The sequence below is a fragment of the Nyctereutes procyonoides genome, unplaced genomic scaffold (genome assembly GCF_905146905.1).
Source record: "Nyctereutes procyonoides isolate TBG_1078 unplaced genomic scaffold, NYPRO_anot_genome, whole genome shotgun sequence".
In the NCBI taxonomy this organism is placed as follows: Eukaryota; Metazoa; Chordata; class Mammalia; order Carnivora; family Canidae; genus Nyctereutes; species Nyctereutes procyonoides.
This window is the reverse complement of record NW_026575043.1, coordinates 58,020,275-58,040,141: the sequence shown is the minus strand read 5'-3', so window position 1 is coordinate 58,040,141 and position 19,867 is coordinate 58,020,275. Positions and strand designations below refer to the sequence as shown.

General features: G+C 48.6%; 1 protein-coding gene across 5 annotated transcripts in view; it reads left to right on the top strand.

The window, feature by feature from the left end:
* RILPL1 (Rab interacting lysosomal protein like 1) overlaps positions 1-19,867 on the top strand; it is a 45,784-nt gene that overhangs the window by 9,626 nt on the left and 16,291 nt on the right. For all 5 annotated transcript variants that reach the window (XM_055322160.1, XM_055322161.1, XM_055322163.1 and 2 more), the window contains exons 3-4: positions 12,920-13,038; positions 13,699-13,920. In XM_055322160.1, coding sequence (XP_055178135.1) covers positions 12,920-13,038; positions 13,699-13,920 — 341 coding nt within the window. The remainder of the gene's footprint in view (positions 1-12,919; positions 13,039-13,698; positions 13,921-19,867) is intronic.

The following is a 19,867-nucleotide window of genomic DNA, read 5'->3' as shown; positions in this document are numbered from 1 at the left end:
AATACAGATGAACAGCCAGAAGAAGAAAGGTATATAGACGAGGTCTCTGGAAAATTTCCAAGTTCAGAAATTTCTATCCCAGTGGAATTAGGGTGCAGCACCCTTTGTGGACATGGGTATATTCATTCATCAACCTGGAAGCTCTCTAAATCCCAAACACTGATGGAGGTTCCATTATGTAGGCATGGATGATCAAATCATTAGCCATTGGTGATTAGCTCAACCTCCAGCCCCTTCTCCCCTCCTCAGAGGGGAGGGGTTAAGGCTGCAAGTTCTAGCCCTCTAATCACTCATCACATGGTTTGTTCCTCTGGTAACCAGACCCCATCCCGAAGCTCTCTAGGGGGACCACCAAGAGTCACCTCATTATCATAAACTCAGATACGGTGGAAAGAGGCTTGTTAGGACAACAAAAGACACTCCTCTCATCCCTATCAGGAAATCACAAGAGTTTTAGGAACTCTGTGCCAAGAACATAGGTCAAAGACCACATGTATATATGTACATGTGTATATATATTCAATCGTGTTATCTAAAAACATATATATTTCTTACCATATTGCAATATCACAATGGCATAATGATACACACTCAGTCCCTTGAATGAAAGCAAAAAACAAACAGAACAGGCATAACAAAGCAGAAAAGGAGTAGATTGTGGATAGGAGATTTAAACCAATTGTACTGGAGGTTATATTAAATATAAATGGACTAAAAGTCCTAGATAAAGATTGTCAAAAAGTATTTTAAAAATTCAACTCTGTTGTTTCTAAGATACCTCTCTTGTAAAGGTTGAAAGCAGAAGGCTGAGAAAAGATATACTGTACAAACACTAACCAAAAGAAAGCTAGTGTAGCTATACAGATATAAGACAAAATAAACTTTAAGGCACAAATCATAATGATAAAAAGTTCAATTCATCAAGATGAATTGATAATGTAATGTAATTACATAATGTAATGTAATGATAAAAAGTTCAATTCATCAAGAAAATATGATTTTCAGTTTCTGCATACCTAATAATTTAGCCTCAGAGTTTATAAATCAAAAGTGAACAGAAATATGCCCAGAGTAGGCAACTCTCTGGACAGAAAGTAGATTAGTGGTTGCCAGGGGCTGGAAGGAGGTCAGGAAAGAGGAGCGACTACTAATGGGTATGAGGTTACTTTTGCGGGGTTGATGAAAACATAGTGGTGACAGTTGCACAACTCTCTGAACATACTAAAAACCACCAAATTGTATATTTTAAATATACTCATTTAAAAAGTGGACAAGTAGGGCAGCCCTGGTGGCTCAGTGGTTTAGCGCCGCCTTCAGACCAGGGCCTGGTCCTGGGGACCCAGGATCAAGTCCCACATGGGGCTCCCTGCGTGGAGCCTGCTTCTCCCTCTGCCTGTGTCTCTGCCTCTCTCTCTCCCTGTGTCTCTAATGAATGAATAAATAAATTTAAAAATAATAATAAAAATAAATAAATAAAAAGTGGACAAGTAAACAAGAAAAACACATCCACAGTCATAGTGGGAGATTTCAACATGCCTCTCAGTGTTTGATAGAATAAAGCAGGAAAAAAAAACCCAGTAAATATCTAGAATATGACCAGTGGGTTAGTAAAGCCATATCCATGTATGAGGAGAGGAGAGGCCAGCCCCAGCCCTGCAGCTCCTGGCCCAGTGAGCCCTGGGAGATGTGAGGCAGGTGACAATCTGAAGGTATGAGCCTGCTCCAGCAGGTAGACATAAGCAGTTGAGGATGGTTGCACACATGGCACACCTGCCCGAGGGCCCCAGATCTGGATTCAGGTGGGAGCGAAATCTGAGTTTTTGCTCTCAAAAAATTGCATACACCTGGAAAGCTGAATAGCAGAAAAAATTACTTGAGCATCTGAGTTAATGTTTCCTGTTAAAGGAAGCTTGAACCTGAGCAGTTCTACAGCTGAAGCCCCAGTGTCCAGCCTCAAGACTTGAGGACATTGACGGCAATTTCTCCATGTTTTACATTCTAGGGGAAAAAATAATGAAAAATTTTCAAAGTAAAAAATAAAATGCACGCATGTTACTTTTTTCTTTTTAATAAAATAATGCTAAAGTATTTATGGTGAAGAGCTTGGTCTCCCTTCCACTCCTGTTCCCAAGCAGTCTGCCTAGATGGTACCCTAGAAACCCCCTACTCTCTTTCTGCAGATTTTCTATGCATGTTTGAATGTATATATTTACACAAATGCAGAAGGAGAATATCCTTTTTCGCCCCCTCACAAATGGTAACATATTCTAGACTGTTCCACACAGTCTAGAATGGGTGTTGTTTTTTTGTTTGTTTTACATTTTTACTTTTAATTTTTAAATTATTTTTAAAGATTTTATTTATTCATGAGAGACACACACAGAGAGAGAGGCAGAGACACAGGCAGAGGGAGAAGCAGGCTCCACACAGGGAACCCGATGTGGGACTTGATCCCAGGACTCTGGGATCGCGCCCTGGGCCGAAGGCAGGTGCTGAACCGCTGAGCCACCCAGGGATCCCTGTTCTACATTTTTAACATACATTTTTATTTTGGAATAATTTTAGATTTATAGAAAAGTTGCAAAGATAATACAGACAGTTCCCATAATGCTCCTGGCAGTATTCTCTCGTAATGACATCTTACATTACCATGGTAATGGGTCACAGCTAAGGAACCCACATTGGTATGTTACTATTAACCAATCCGCAGTCTTTGTCTGGATTTCACCATATTTTAGGTTAATGTCCTTTTTTCTGTTCCAGGATCCAGTTCAGGATGCCACATTGGATATAGAGCACCTTGATTTTTTTCACTTACTATATCTTGCAGAATTTCCATATTTGTATAGGTCTATTCCTTCCTTTTGTAAGAACAGTAAGGCAGGGTAGTTCAGTAGGTTAGGTATCTGACTCTTGATTTCAGATCAGGTCATGATCTCAGGGTCCTGAGATCAAGCTGCTTTGGGCTCCAAGCTGGACATGGAGTCTGCTTAAGATTCTCTCTCTCTCTCCCTCTGCCGTTTCCTCACTCATATGTGCATTCTCTCTAAATTAATTGACTTATTAATTTTTAATAAAGAACATGAAGGCAGTAGAGCATAGGAGTTAAAACCATGAACTCAGAGGCCAGACTGCCTGAGTCCAATCTGAGCTCCACCGGATTCCACCTGTGGCCAGATTATTTATCTTTACATAAATCAGTTTCCTCAGTTGTAAAATATGAATATGATTATGAGGATTAAATGAGTTAATACATGTAAAGTGCTTAGCACATAGTAAGCACTAGATAAACATTGGCCATTACTTGTTTTCTAACAGCTTCATTGAGATATCCCCACGCCCATTTAGAGTGTACCATTCAGTGGCTTTTAGTATATTCAGAATTGTGCAATCATCACAATTTTATAATGTTTTTTGTCACCTTAAAAAGAAACACCATCCCCTTTAATTACCACTACCCAGTCCCTCCCACTGCCATCCCACCCTCAGCCACAAGCAATCACTCTATGCCTCTGTACATTTGCCTGTTCTGGATGTTTCATATAAATGGAATCGATTAACATGTGGTCTTTCACATCTGGCATCTTTCACTTAGCATGGTGTCCTCACGCTTCATCCACGTTGTTAACAACGTGTCAGGGCCTCATTCTTTTTTTTTTTTTTTTTAAGATTTATTTATTTATTCATGAGAGAGAGAGAGAGGCAGAGACACACAGGCAGAGGGGGAAGCAGGCTCCCTGCAAGGAGCCTGATGTGGGACTCGATCCCGGATCCCAGGATCTCACCCTGAGCCGAAGACAGATTATTCAACTACTGAGCCACCCAGGCGTCCCAGGGCCTCATTCTTTTTTGTGGCTGGATGATACTCCATTGCACAGAGAGGCCACATTTTCTGTTTGCCCATTCATCTATCAGTGGACACTTGGGTTGTTTCCAACTCTTGGCTATTGTGAATAGTGCTGCTGTGAACATTCCAGTACTGGTTTTTGTGCAGACTTGTGGTTTCAGTGCTGTGGGGTATTTACCTGGGAGTGTAATTGCTGGGTCGTATGGGAAGTACATTGAACATATTTTAGAATACACAGCTGTCTGCCTGTGACACTTCGGCAAGGTACCCTGTGGCCTCTGAGGGTGACCTGGGAACCCTCTTGCCTGCCCCAGTGCCACCACAGAGGCCTCAGGGACCACGGGCCATGGCCCCAAGCACCCAGGCCTGCCCCTCTGCACACAACTGCTTCTGTGTGCGTGCAGCACGCTCCATGTGGGAGGGCTTTGCCTCAGCTCTCCAGATCCCTGTTGGCTTACCATGAAACAGCCCACACGGCCACCATCGAGACACACTTAATTGGCACCTAGCATGGGTCAGGCTCCCAAAGGGTTAGTTCAGGGAGACTTGGGCTTCCCAGTCACCACCAGCCCCCACCCAAGTGGAGAGACTGGGCAGATGCCAGGCATGCCTTTCACGGTTATTTTTATTTTGCACGGGAAACCATGGGAACACAGCAAGGACAAAAGTGTTTCTACCACCTGTGAGAGGAACAGACGTCTGGCAGAGGGGTCTTTGTGAAGAGGTGGAGCCCAAGAAGTTAGACCTTGTGCTAGGTACCACCTTGAGCAGCGTGCCTGACTCACACTGAGGGGCGTCACTGTGTGGTGTGGGGTGCATGGGCCAGGGGAGCCTATGTAGGGGGGCTGGCCCTGCGTGCCACTGTGATCGATAGACCAGTACGGGCCGGGATGCTGCGCTCAGCCACTTCAACCATCTGCTGCATCCTGCTCCCTGGATGTCTACAGATTCAAAAGTGCATCTCTGTCCTTCATTTTTGGAAATCTGTCTTGTCAGCTGGAGGGCAAGGTGAAACGCTACTGGTTCACCTATGTAGAAGTGACTCACAGGGATCAAAGCCATTGGACTGGGGAGACAGGGGTGTGGGGCTATGTTCAGGGGTCTGGAAACAGCTCTTGGGCTCTGTCACCAGAAGAGGAGGGAGACTGGCCACATACCCACCTTCTGAAGAGCAGCCTAGAACAGCAGTGTCTCAAAAAATACAAGGCAGTGTGTTCTGAGACTGCTGGGTAGAGCAGCCCTTTGTAAGGAGAGCGAGTAGTGCAGTGAGGTGCACTGAGTGCACCTGAGTGCACCAGTCCCAGCCCCACCCATACCTACCGGGTCACCTTGGGAAGGAGACTAACCGCTTCCATCACCTGTGCATGGGATTGGCAACTCCTGGCTCCCAGGATTGTTGATCAGAAAACTAACTACAGCATCAGACTTGCCGCTGTCCAGTAAGAGAGCTCCCTCCTAGTTGAAACCTTACGTGGAAGCCAAGAGTGACTGGTATGAATTTTAGCTCAGTAAAAAACTGGCTGTGTACCCTCTCTGGGCCTTTCTCCATAAGCTTGATGGATTAGCTTCTTAGGGCTGCTCTAAGAAAGCAGCACAAACCGGGGTACTTGAAACCATAGAAATGTGCTCTCTCTCAGATCTAAAGGTCTAAAGTCTAAAATCAAGGTGTCAGCAGGACCATGCTCCATGCAAAGGCTCTAGGGGAGGTTCCTGCCTTGCCTTGCTCAGCTGCTGGCAGCTGCCAGGGTTCCTTGGCTTATGGCTGTGCCCCTCCAGCCTCTCCACTCTCAGGCTGCCATGTGGCCACCTCTGTGTCTGTGTCTGAAGCTTTCCTTTCTCTTATAAGGACACCAGTGTTAGGAGTAGGACCCACTCTCATGCAGCGGGACCTCATCGTAACTATCTGCAGAGACCCTGTTTTCACGTAAGATCACATTCTGAGGTTCCAGGTGGACATAAATTTGGGGGGATGCTGTTCTACCCGGTACACTTGCTGATAACATAAGAATCTTGGGCCACAGGAGGCAAGTGGCATGGCAGTGGTTGCAAGAGTGGGCTCTGCAGCCAAGACTGAGTATGAGTCCTGGTAGTGCCACTAACCAGCTGGGTGGCCTTGCATCAGTCAACTAGCTATTGAGTAACCCACATTTCTTCGGTTCTGCAGTGGGGACAACAGGAATCCCACTTCGTGAGATATTCTGAGGATACAAGGAACTAAGTACAGTTTATTTTTTATTTTTTTTTCTAAGTACAGTTTAGATTAGAGTCTTCCAGAAGGAGATCTGAGAGGACAGTTCCTATGCAGGTGGTTTATTAAGGGAGCACCCCCAGAGGAGACTGTTGGGGGGTCAAGGAAGCAGGACAGGGAAAGGGGGAAGTGCAGCAAGGGTGTGGGACTCGGGCAGAGCCCGTGGAGGGCTGTGAGCCCTGGAGTGTGAGTGACACTCAGTTTCCTGCCCTTAAAGCCTGCCAGCCTAATGGCCCCCGGTGCCTGGTCAGTGGCAAAAGCATATTGAAAAGGGGTGCAGGTGGACACAGGGACCTGAGGGTGTCTGCATGCCAGCATCGTCCCCCTATAAGCACTCAGCCCGGTCACTGCCCATGGCAGGTGTTCAGTAAATGCTAGCCATCCCGGTCATCCTCATCCAGTATGGAAAGTACCTTTCTGGTTTTCATGGGGTGAAGCACACGCTGGTCTGCTACAGGACACCTGTATGTAGCTCCCATGTGGCCACAGACTAGCAGTGAGGTTTGGAGCAAGTGCCTCAGTCTTCTTGGCATGTTTTTGTCTTTAGAGATTAACAAGTGCAGACAGTATGGGTATGTGGGGTCTTTTTTTTTTTAAAGATTTTATTTATTTGACAGATAGCAAGAGAGCACAAGCAGGAGGAGCAGCAGAGGGGGTGGGGGGAAGAAGCAGGTTTCTCACAACAGGGAGCCCGATGTGGGGCTTGATCCCAGGACCCTGGGACCACAACCTGAGCCAAAGGCAGATGCTTAACTAACTGAGCCACCCAAGCACCCTAGTTGTTGGGTCTTAAAAACTAATATAAGGACGCCTGGGTGGCTCAGTGGTTGAGCATCTGCCTTCAGCTCAGGGCATGATCCCAGGGTACCGGGATCAAGTCCCACATCGGGCTCCCTGCATGGAGCCTACTTCTCCCTTTGCCTATGTCTCTGCCTCTCTCTGTGTCTCATGAATAAATAAATAAAAACTTAAAAAATAATAAAGTGTACAGATCAGTAGCATTTAGTGCATCATTTATTCACAGCATTAGGCAACCATCACCTCTATTTCGTTCCAATACATTTTCACCACTCCCGAAGGAGACCCTGTACCTGTTAGAGGTCATTCTCCATCCACTCACCTGTCTGTCCCCTCAGCCACCAATCTGCTCTGCATTCTGGACATGTCCTGTGAATGGAATCACCCACTGTGTGGCCTTTTGTGTCTGGCTTCTCTCATTCTCTCTTTTAGCTTGTGTTTTCAAGGTTAATCACAACCTTGCTCAATTGTAGCAGGTTGTCAGAGCTACACTTCTTTGTACAGGTGGTTAATATTCCATCCTGCAGATAGACCACAATTGGTTTATCCATTCAGCAGTTAATGGACATTTGGGCTGTTTCTGCCTTTGCGCCATTGTGAATATGCTGCTATGACTTTGTCACTTACCTTTTTTACGTTGTAGTTAGCCTTTTGGCCAGCAGTACATGGTTTCCCATGGTGTGGAAGGGCCTTATCTGTTTAACCGTTTCTCTGCTCCGGTGACCAACCTTGGACTTACTTCTTCCTGCCCTTGACCAAACGCAAGCTCCAGAGAATCTAGATCCAAGGATCCTGGATTGCCAGGTAGCTACATTTGCTCAGAACTCTTCCAGATTTTATTTATTTATTTATTTATTTTTTAATTTTATTTATTTATTTATGATAGTCACACAGTGAGAGAGAGAGAGAGAGAGGCAGAGACACAGGCAGAGGGAGAAGCAGGCTCCATGCACTGGGAGCCTGACGTGGGATTCGATCCCGGGTCTCCAGGATCGCGCCCTGGGCCAAAGGCAAGCGCCAAACCGCTGCGCCACCCAGGGATCCCCTCTCTTCCAGATTTTAAAAGGTCTGTGGATCTGTTAAAAGTGCATTACCTTCTTTTGAGTTCTCCAGACACTTTTAGCAGCTCTTGGTAGAATCTCTTGTACTTTATCTTAGCACCATCCTCTGGAACACGGAGGACTGACATTTCCATTGTGTGGATAAAATGGCAGCTAACGTGGAAACTCTTACTCTGAGCCAGGCCTGTTATGAGCACTTCACATAGATTAACCCCTCTACCGTCGTAAGAGCCGTGAGGGCTGCACATGATCCCCCGTCTTGCAAGTGAGAAAACAGACCCAAGGTCAATGGCAGATAAACAACAAAGCAGAGAATGAGTCTGGGAAATCTGGGTTCAGAGCCCAAGCTCTTGACCACTTTGTTCTCCGGCTTAAATGTTAAAGCCAGGGGCACCCCAAAGGTGAACGATGTGGCTGGGTTACAGATGTAGATTTCTTTTCTCCAGATCCACACTCCCCAGTCCCTCACACCATTCTTTCCACCTGTTTTCTCTAGGAGCAGAATCTGTCCCCGCCACTACTACCACCAAGGATTAAATGAACTCAGGTCTTGATGCCCTGGCCCAGAGCCTGTAACAGGACAGGTGCTCAGAAAGCAGATAGCAAATGTGTTTGTGTCTCTTTCGGATCCCACTGCCACCTGATTTCAGTCCCAGCCTGCATGCACACATCCATGCACACACTTGTGTCTAAGGAATGCCTTTTTGGGAGACATTGGTGGTATCCTGTCGTCCCAGCAGCTGAGCCCATGCCCTGCCTTGCACATGGCTGTGGGATGTTTGCAGGGGCACACGCCTGGTGCCCAGGACCTCCAGATGGTCTTGTGATACCTCACCGCAGGTCCGGCGGGAGAGGGAATAGGAGAGCCGGAGAAGTAACTGACTTGGTGAGCTCCAAGTAGAGCCTGTAGCTCATTCTTCACTGCTGTGTAGTATTCCACTGCGTGCTAGTACCTCACTTTCTCTCTCTATTCTACTATTGATGGACATCTCAATTGTTTCCAGTTTGGGGCTCTTATGAATAAAGCTCCTGTGAACATTTTTGTATGTGTCTTGCGCTGTACAGATTGTCACTTTCCTTTTCCAGTCACCAGTATGTCTTAGACTTTTAAATAGCCTCATTGCGTCTGGTTGTCCTGCCATCTGTGGAGCCGCCCTCCTGACAAACCTGGGCCCGCACACCTGTTGGGGGTACCCCCAGGATGTGGCTGCCCATGCTTGGAATGTGTGTAGCAGCTTTGGTAGGGAGCGCCTGGTTTTCAAAGTGGCTCCGGCAGGTCAAGGAGGAAGCTGAGTGGTCTCGGTCCCAGGCCTGCCCATTGGGAAGGATCCTGTTTTGTGGGCTCATGTGATTTCCTCCTGTGTGTTGTATGCACAGCTTGTTAGAGAGGTGGGAATGTAGAAAACATGCAGGTGAGCACGTGAAGGCTCAGAGAGGTCAATGTTGCTTCCAGAGCTATGAGTGATGTGCCTTGTCGGAACCCAGACATTCCAGCTCATCTTTCTTTTACTCTCTGGAGCTTCCCAGTCACTCAGCCATCAGGGTTTCTGTTATAATTCCTTTCCCTCTGGCCTGCCTCATTTGCATTGTGCACACCTGCCCTCCTGTAGGTGTGCAGTATGGCTTTCTTCTCTGGCACCCCTTCTTGGTCTCCTTGGCCTGATCCTCCTTCTGCTCCATGCAGGCCCTACATGTAGAGATCTCGAGGCTCTTATTGTCCCTTCAGAGGAAAATCCAACCTCCTTCCTGGGCATTGAGGCCCCATGTGGTCTAGGCTTGCTCCCAGCTCAAGATCCTGCTGCCCCTTGCCCACTGTGCTTTGGCCACTAGCTTTGGCCACCAGCATTGCCTCTCAGCTCTTCAGACATGCAATCTCTTCCCCAGGGCCTTTGCACCTGCTGGTACTTGCTTGCCTGCAGTGCTTGTCCTCGTCACCAGCTGCCCTTTGGTCCTTTGGGTCTCAGTGTAATTGGCTCTTACAAGAGGGCTTTCTGGGCAGCCCGGTGGCTCAGCAGTTTAGTGCCGCCTTCAGCCTGGGTCGTGATCCTGGAGACCCAGGATCGAGTCCCACGTCGGCTCCCTGCATGGAGCCTGCTTCTCCCTCTGCCTGTGTCTCTGCCTCTTTCTCTCTCTCTCTCTCTGTCTCTCATGAATAAATAAATAAATAAAAATCTTTAAAAAAACAACAACAACAAGGTTTTCTGCTCCCACAGTCTACTATGGGTCCCCTCACAATTCTCTCAGGCCCCATTGCATCTGCCATGTTCACTTGTCATGGTCTCTAATGACACCATCCTTGTCTGATGTCTGTAAGTCAGTGAGAGCAAAATTGTGTTTCATTTATTGACCATCATGACCCTGGTGACTACTGGCTCAGTATCAGGTACACAGCAGACACTGAATATACACTGTGTGTATGTATGAGTATGAGTGTATGCCTATGTGTACATGCAAAAAGATGTAAGGGTACTCCAAGCTGGTGGCCCCGTGAAACAAAGTATAGACTAGAGTCTGCCCCATGGTGACACTTTCTAGTGACTTTAGCAGAACCTCTGAGTCTGGTTCTGCAGTGGGGAGGCAATATGGCGTCATGGAAAGGACATGGGACTTAGAGGCAGAAAACCAGGGTTTGAGGGACGCCTGGGTGGCTCAATGGTTGAGCATCTGCCTTTGGCTCAGGGTGTGATCCTGGAGTCCCAGGATCGAGTCCCACATCAGGCTCCGTGCATGGAGTCTGCTTCTCCCTCTGCCTGTGTCTCTGCCTCTCTCTTTGTGTCTCACATGAATAAATAAATAAAACGTTAAAGAAAAGAAGGGCAGCCCTGGTGGCGCAGCGGTTTGGCGCTGCCTGCAGCCTGGGGTGTGATCCTGGGGACCCGGGATCGAGTCCCACATCAGGCTCCCTGCGTGGAGCCTGCTTCTCCCTCTGCCTGTGTCTCTGCCTCTCTCTCTGTGTGTGTGTATATGAATAAATAAATAAAATGTTTAAAGAAAAGAAAAGAAAAGAAAACCAGGGTTTGAGTCCCAGCTCTGCCAGTGCTTAGCTGTAATCATTAAACAAGTCTGTCTCTGGGCCTCAGTTTTCTGTGTCTGTAAGAAGGGACTGATGTTAAAAAAAAGAAACCAACAATAGAGGGATCCCTGGGTGGCTCAGCGGTTTAGCGCCTGCCTTTGGCCCAGGGCATGATCCTGGGGTCTCAGGATTGAGTCCCGCATCAGACTCCCTACGTGGAGCCTGCTTCTCCGTCTGCCTGTGTCTCTACCCCCCCCCCCTCTCTGTGTCTATCATGAATAAATGAATAAAATCTTTTTAAAAATCACAATAATAGTAATACCCATGTCCGGTGGCTGGAAATGACACTGGACTAGTGTCAGGGATATAAAGCAGCTTGTCCTTAGCAGGCATAGTGGGAGCAAGTTGTGCTCTGGGAATGTGTGTGTGAGGAGGAGGAATCGGTCCCTAGTCCATCAGCCTGGAGCGTCTACCACGTGGGAAGCCCTAGAAAAATGGTCCCCCGAAATATCAGGTCCTAATCTCTGAAACCTACAAATGTTACCTTATATGGTAAAATCCTTACAGATGTGATTTCATTTAAGATCTTGAGATGGGTGGTTATCCTGAATTATTTGGGTCCATCCAACAAAATCTGATAGCTTGAAACATCAGAAATTTATTTTCTCATACTTCGGAAGCCAGAGGTTTAAAATCAGTGCAAAGTCAGGATGTTGCCAGGGCTGTCCTCTCTCCAGCGGCTTTAGGGCAAGAATGAGTCCCTTCCCTCTTCCAGCTTCTGGTGGCTGCTAGTGTCCCTTGGCTTGTGGCCTCATCACTCCAGTCTCTGCCTCTTTGGTCACAGGGCCTTCTCCTCTTCTATCTGCGTCAAATCTTTCTGGGCCCCCCTCTTATAAGACACGGTGATTGCACTTAGGACACACCCGAATAATTCAGGATAACCCCCCATCTCAAGATCTTTTTTTTTTTTATAATTTTTTTTATTTATTTATTATAGTCAGAGAGAGAGGCAGAGACACAGGCAGAGGGAGAAGCAGGCTCCATGCAGGGAGCCTGACATGGGATTCGATCTCGGGTCTCCAGGATCGCGCCCTGGGCCAAAGGCAGGCGCCCAACCGCTGCGCCACCTAGGGATCCCCCATCTCAAGATCTTAAATCTGATGTTTCAAGCTCTCAGATTTTGTTGGTCATTTATTACAGCAGCCACATGAAACTAGCACAGTTTGTTAACTCACCAGATCACCCAGCAAGCCCCTACTGGGTGCCAGGCATGGTGCTAGCCAAGGCCATACACAGTGAATAGATCAGACAAGGCCATGCCTCCCGGGGCTGACAGTGTACCAGGGGCAGGGAACAGACAATGAACACGTAGGTAACAGACACCACTCCTTGGCTGTGTGCCAGGCATCATCATCCGTGCCTCCTGTGTGTGAGCTAAATTCATCCTCACAACCTACAACCATATGTAGGTACTGTTATTCCCATTTTATGGATGTGGAAACTGAGACACAGAGAGGCTCCCGTGAAGCCACATAGACCATAAATGGGAGAACCGGTGTTTGTGCTCAGAGCCTTGGCTCTAAATCATCTTTTGTTAGATGATAAGACCTATGAGACGATCACTGCAAAGAGTGCTGTGAAGGTAGTAGATAGGGTGGGGGGCTAGTTTAGGGGAGCAGGGAAGGGTCTCTGTGGGGAGGTGATGGTTGAGCCGAGGCCTGAAACATAAGGGGAGTCAGCCTCAGGGGAGGTTGGAAGGAAGGGAATTGCCCACCTGGCGCCCTGAGGTGGGGATGAGCTCAGAGGGACCCAGGAAACAGGAAGCAGGTGCTGGCTCTGGGGGACAGGGTGTAGAGAAGGGCAGGGCCAGCAGCATCTCCGTGGGAAGCTGCGGGTAGGTGAGGCGGGGAAGGCGAAGGGCTCCCCTGCTGATCTTGATCGCCCCACCCCAGGCATGTCCGAGCGGGAGCGGCAAGTAATGAAGAAGCTCAAGGAGGTGGTGGACAAGCAGCGCGACGAGATCCGCGCCAAGGACCGGGAGCTCGGTCTGAAGAATGAGGATGTCGAGGCTGTAAGTGACAAGCCCCCGACCCCACATCCACCCTCCCAACCAGGAGATACCAACAGGGAGATCAGATCCTCCCCACGAACAGTTCCCCTTCTCTCCCTTGGTCTCGTCCTGTGGGGTGGGGGTTCCTGCACGAAGTCTGGCAGCTTCCACACTGGAGCTGCAGCTATGGGGAGGACCCTCAGCTGAGTCTGCATTGTAACAGCAGGGGGGGGTCAGGGCACTGCCCTGCTTCTTCCACACCTTGGGGAGATGCCAAGACCCAGCCAGGCTTTGTTCTGACCCTGCAGCTTCCTCCAACCCACCCTCTTCGTGCCCTTCCGTGAGCAGGCCAGCATGGTCCAGGCTGCTCCAGGAACCCATACGGTGTCTCCACCTGAATTAGAAAAAGACACTCCTTTCTCAAGGCATGTTACTTCCATCTGTTGGGAAATCATCATGATACACTGACAAAACACTTATCTTCCATCTGTCATAATCGTCATAGTAAATATACAAATTGCCCATCCCTTGCGTCAACAGTTATAAGAATGTGAACAAACTTCAAACAAATCATGATGTCTCTAATATGATGGCATGCCTGTAGAGGATTTGCCCTTGTGCAGTCCACAACATGAGCTACTGTATGCAGCAGCCCCATAAATGGCTTTTCTCTTTCTCCAGCTGCAGCAGCAGCAGACTCGGCTGATGAAGATCAACCACGACCTCCGGCACCGTGTCACAGTGGTGGAGGCCCAGGGGAAGGCCCTGATTGAACAGAAGGTAGAACTAGAGGCAGATCTGCAAACCAAGGAACAGGAGATGGGCAGCCTGCGGGCAGAGCTTGGGAAGCTGAGAGAGAGGCTGCAGGGCGAACTCAGCCAGAATGGGGAGGAAGAGCCCCAGGTAAGTGGGAAGACAGCGCTGAAGCAAAATGGAAAGGTAGGGCTATGAGCTGGCTCGAGGTGGGCAAGGCTGCTTTGTTTCCCCCATTACTCTTGAGGGGTGTAGGAGGAACCTGGGAGGAGGTATGCTGTGTAGTTAACTGCGTGGGCCCTAGAGCTGGTCTGCCTTGGTTCAGATCTGGCCTGTTACTACCTCTATTACCTTGGGTAAATTATTTAGCTTTTTCTGTGGCTCAGTTTCCGTGTGTCTAAGATGGGAATAATAATAGTACTTAACCCTAGATTATAATGAGAATTAAGTGAGTTAACCCATTTATTTTTTTAAACCTTTTTATCTTTTTTTTAAAGATTTTATTCATGAGAGATGAGAGAGAGAGAGAGAGAGAGAGAGAGAGAGGCAGAGGGAGAAGCAGGCTCCATGCAGGGAGCCTGATGTGAGACTCAATCCTGGGTCTCCAGGATCAGGACCTGGGCTGAAGGTGGCCCTAAACTGCTGAGCCACCCGGGCTGCCCACAGTTAATTCATTTAAAGCATTAGCTGTTGTTATCATTACCATTATCATCTGGAGGAGTCAAAAAGACTTTTCTAAGGAGGAGATTAAAAGAATGAGAGTAAACGAACGGGGGGGAGTGGGAATGGCACATGCAAAGGCCCTGTGGTAGGAGAAATTGTAGTGCAACCAAGGTAGGATAAAAAGGCAAGAATGGCTCTATGCAGTGTAAGGGGGAGGAAGAAGTTTGGAATGAGGTCAGAGAGATGAGGCAGGGGCCAGTCCTGTAGATCAGGTAAACCACAGAGCCGAGTGTGGTCTTCTACGTCAGAGCACTGTGCTGAGTACTATTGAGGTTCAAAGAGTTAACAACCCAATGGAGGAGACAGACTTGGATGCCCTCAGCCACACTTAAGGTGGAAAGGGATTGTCTTAGTGGTAAGAGATTGTCTTTGTCTGGGTTCCTTGGAACAGAGCTTGAGAAAAGGAAAATAGGAAGGAGGTTATGTGGGCGATGATCCCAAAGATCAGAGGCCTGAGACAGGGAAGAAGGAGAAGTGAATTAGAGTGTGTGTTACTGAGGTTGCAGTGGGAACTCAGTCCTGCTGGGACCTCTGAGAAGCATGTAGAACATGTCCCAGAACCGTCTTTCTGGAGCAGAAAGACTTGGAGCATTTATCCACATGCACCTGCCCCTGATTAGCTAAGGGTGGCTCCTGGGGGTGTTAACTCCCTGACATTCCTGGGCAGAACTTACAGAGCAGACCTCAGGGCACGAGTGGAAAGATACGCAGTGTGTGCCTGATGTGGGGCCCTGTCCACAAGGGTGGGGCTGCACCACACCTGCAACTATAATCCAGTTGGGCCCAGGGCTGTGACACGGGGTGCCAGAGGTGTCTCACCCGTAAACGAGCCCCACCCCCAGGGGGTGTGCCAGCGACAGAGAGATAGAACAGTTAAGTCTGATGGGGGTGGCATGCAGTTTCATGGAAGAGTTGTTCCTTTGGCTGAATGTGTGTGAACAATGCTGAGATTTTGATAGGTAGATGTAGAGGGTAGATGTGCTGCTTCAGAAAAACACAGTGGACTCTTAGGGAAAAGCTTAGGGCTTATGCTTTCTTCCAGCAGATGTTTATTGACTGTTTCAGGTTTGCAGGCACTGTGCTAGTTTCTTGGGTTGCAGGTGGAAGAGGTAAGCCAGATGAGCTCACCATCAGGTTGGCTCAAGTGCCAGCACAGTTGTTAGGTATCTTATGAATTCAGGCCAGACATTTCTAGGCTCTCTGCAGGACAGGAACCTGGGATAGAGTTAGGGAGGTAAGGGAAAGAAGTCTTAAAATCTTAAAAGGGAGCGGTTAGGGCTTATTTTTTGGCTAAAAGTGACAGAAGCCTAAATTGAAGTGGTTTAAGGATTTTTTTTAAAAAGTGGGATTTTGGGTTGTATAGCTAAAAGCTTTGAATTAAGGATGGCTTCAGGTATAGCTGATTCCAGGTGCCCAAATGATGCCATCAGATCTCTCAGCTTTGCTTTCCTCTGTGTTGGTATTGTTCTCAGGCAGGCTCTTGCCATACAGTGGCCCCTGGTACTCTACCAGCTTTGCAACCCCAGTGAAAAGAAGTTGCCTCTTTCCCAAATTCCCAGCAAGTCTCAGGGAACCCTCTCGTGGGCCCATCACAGAACCAGTCATTGTGGCCTGAAGTCTAGAACATGCTACCCCTTGTGTGCCCATCCATGCCAGCAAAGTGGAAGTGGGGCCAGCAGAGTTTCTCCAGAGGACACCTGCAAGGACTCAGCCAGGAAAAGTACAAAACAGATGCAGGGCAGGCAGCTGTCCTCTGCAGCGCCCAGAATGCCACACACAGTGGTGGGGAATGTGGATCCCTCCACAGGGTTCAGAAGGGGAGTGACAGGATGAGCTCTGAGTTGATGGAGGACAGTTTGATCAAGAGGGAGCTGAGCACAGACATGGCTGTAGGGAGCCCTTTGCAATAGTCCAGGCAAGGAAGGCGAGGGCTGGACCGAGTCTATGGCAGTGGGATGAAGGGGATGAGGCAGATGCCAAAAACAGCCGCTAGGTGACGCTGGGCGCAGTTACCCCCCTCCTCCTCTGGTGTACCCCTTCTGGCCTCCTGTGCCCCACGAGAGCTCAGGCCTGTCTCTTCCTGGGCAGGCAGGGCTAGGTCCAAACCCAGGCCCCTGAAGATATCATCTTGGGCACAAGACCTTGAGCCCTGCTCCAGATCTATTAGCAATGAGGACAGGGACATGTCACCCCTCCTTGGCCCTCCTGCCTGTGCGTTTCAGTTTCTCTTGCTGGCTGGCACCAAGGGGGTGGGATAGAAATGGAGGAGTAACATCAGGTAGCAGTTAGGACTAACCCACTGAGCTGCTTTGCAAGGTCTGTTCCCAAACTGGGAGCCTTTGCTGGGTTTGACTCCCTGCCTCAGAGCTGGGTGGAGTTCAAGATGCTTGCCATTCAGACAGGGAGGCCACGGCTGGTGGTGGCTTTCCACCTGCTGCTGTGTGACCTGGGGCTTATGCATCACTTTGGTGCTCAGTTTTCTGTCTCATAAGTGAAGGGGATGAGCTTGACTCAGTTCAGTAGATCAAATAGTGTGGCTGGGATAGAGGGCCACAGATGGGATCTGAAGAGGGCATAGTGAATCCTTGGCGGGATGAGAGCAGTGCAGGTCTTCAAGTCACGGAGACAAGACTTATGGGATGGGTAGGATGTCTGGGGTAGAATATGGGATAGACCAGTCCAGGCAGGAGGAAGAGCATGAACCAGACTGGAGAAAGAACAGGCGTGGCTGGGGTCGTGGGCTAATCCTGGCACAGGATTGGTAGAGAAAATGGGAGCTATGGAGGGATCTAGAGCTGGGGAGGAGTCAGTTCACATTCATGCCTTGATGATTCCAGTTCTACCCCCTAGATTCATGCAGTCCTTTCTGAGCTCTGTCACTGTGATCTCCAGTAAACAAATCTCTTGATACATTTTTATAATACAGTTATTGAAATATAATTCACATATAACTCAACTATTTGAAGTATACAATTCAATAGGTTTTAAAATATTCACTCTTGTATGTACAATCACCACTTTCTAGAACACCATCACCCCAAAGAGAAAGGTCATACCTGTGAGTAGCTAATCGCCGTCTCTGTCTCCCGCATCCCCGGCCACCACAAATCTGTTTTCTGTGTCTGTGGATTTGCCTGTTGTGGACATTTCCCGGAAATGGAGTCGTGGGGACATGCAGTCTGAGCAGCTTCTTCACTTAGTGTGTTTTTTCTTTTATAATTCTTTTTTTTTTAAGATTTTATTTATTCACAAAAGACACAGAGAGAGGCAGAGACACAGGCAGAGGGAGAAGCAGGCTCCATGCAGGGAGCTCAACGTGGGACTTGATCCCGGGACTCCAGGATCACGCCCCGGGCCAAAGGCAGGTGCTGAACCGCTGAGCCACCCAGGCATCCCTGCTTAGTGTGTTTTCTAACTCATCTAGCTCCTTATGGTTTCACTGGAGGCTTCCTGCCTTTCACAGGTAGACATAGAAAAACCCCTAAGAAAATGATATGGTGGGCTCCCTGTCTCAAGGATTTCCTATAAAATCAGTAAGAAAACTAAAGTTAGGGATGCCTGGGTGACTCAGCTGTTGAGCGTCTACCTTTGGCTCAGGGCGTGATCTCGGGGTCCTGCGATCAAGTCCCACATCGGGCTTCCGGCATGGAGCCTGCTTCTCCCTCTGCCTGTGTCTCTGCCTCTCTTGTTTTCTCTGTGTCTCTCATGAATAAATAAATAAAATATTTAAAAAAAAAAAAGAAAACTAAAGTTCATAGTTACCTACTTGACACCTCTGCCTTATGGATTCTGATATCTTAACAAGTGTTTATTTAAGTGCGCAGGGAAACGGGCCGGATGGCAGGTGGGTGAAGCCAGATTTTCTGGCTAAATGTATGCTCAGTGGGTATAGGAGTTACAGAGGGTGACCAGGGCACAGTCACTCCCCTTTGCTGGACCAGGGGCTGTTCACAAGCATGTTCGAGAGGCTGCGGGAGCATAGTGGCTTTGATGTGCCCAGGCAGAGAGAGTGGGCCTAGGAGGCCAGGCCTTAGGACACAGGACCCGGGTGGAGGATGTTAACCTCCCTTAGGCCACTCTGGTCCTACTGCTTGTCAGCAGGCCTCTCGGGCCTCTCTGGGGAGCACTCAGCGCCTCAGGGCATATCCTTCAACTGTGTCCAAAGTGCCTCCAGGGACCAGCAGACAATCCTTGATAACCCCAGGCACCTCCGTCGTCCCTCATGGAGTAAAACTAGAAGACCCGCTGCTGATGGGCCTGATTTCCATGCTGAAAAGCGCCGTTTCAGTCTCTCTCCCAGGACAGGCCAATCCAAGAGCACCTGCTGGCCTCCAGAAAAGCTGGAGCCCCAGGCTTTCCTTCTTCTGCATTTCCAAGCAGTGGTCCCAGCAGTCAGGACTTTTTATGCCTCTGTCTGGGAATCCCCCAAGCTCTAATGCATCAGGTTGCCACCCTGATTAGAGCCCATCCCTTCTCCAGAGAAAAAGAACTCCGGTCTGAGGAAACCCTTTGGTGTCTTGGGTGCTTACAGCCCGTGGGGGTGAGTGGGAACCTGCTGTGTCCGAAGAGCATGTGTTTGGAGGAATCTCTGGTGTCTGGGTGGGAAGGGTGGGAAGTTATATTACTGGATTATCAGGGGCTAGATGGGGAAATGAAGACCCAGAGAGGATCAGGCTGCTTGCCCAAAGGCTTCTTTGGGAAGTGAGGGTTTGGGAACTCTCATGAAGAGCTTTATGCCTTCCCCAGGATGTGTGGATCCCTTCCAGATGGCCCCTCTTGGAGACAGAGAGGCACAGACTTGCCCCAGTAAATGGCCGGGCAGAGCCAGAGTTATCTGGGAAGGGAGGGGCTAGAGGGAGGGAGGGAGCCTGAGGTTTGGGTCCTTGGCAGTGGCTTCCAGTGCCTATGGGGTCCAGGCACGGAAAGAAAAAGGGGTAGGGGCTGAGCAGGCATGGAAAGAACGTGTAAAAGGCAATAGCTGCCATGTAGAACCAGCCCAGTGTTACCATGTGGCCCATTGTGACCCAGTCTTCCAATATTCTTTCCAAAAGGAAGCCCAAGACCCAAACTTGTGTGAAATCTGTCAATATAAATCCATTGGGGACTAATTCCAAAACGTTTTAGAACACAGTGAAGGCCAAATGCCAAACAAAATGGGCAGAGGGCAAGGGGCTCAGGGAAGGCCAACTTCCTGGTGAACTCCTATGCATTCGTCAAGACCCCATGCACAGAGACCATGTCCATAGTTTTTTTTTTTTTTAAGATTTTATTTATTTATTCATAGAGATGCAGAGAGAGAGAGAGGCAGAGACACAGGCAGAGAGAGAAGCAGGCTCCATGCAGAGAGCCTGATGTGGGACTCCATCCAGGGTCT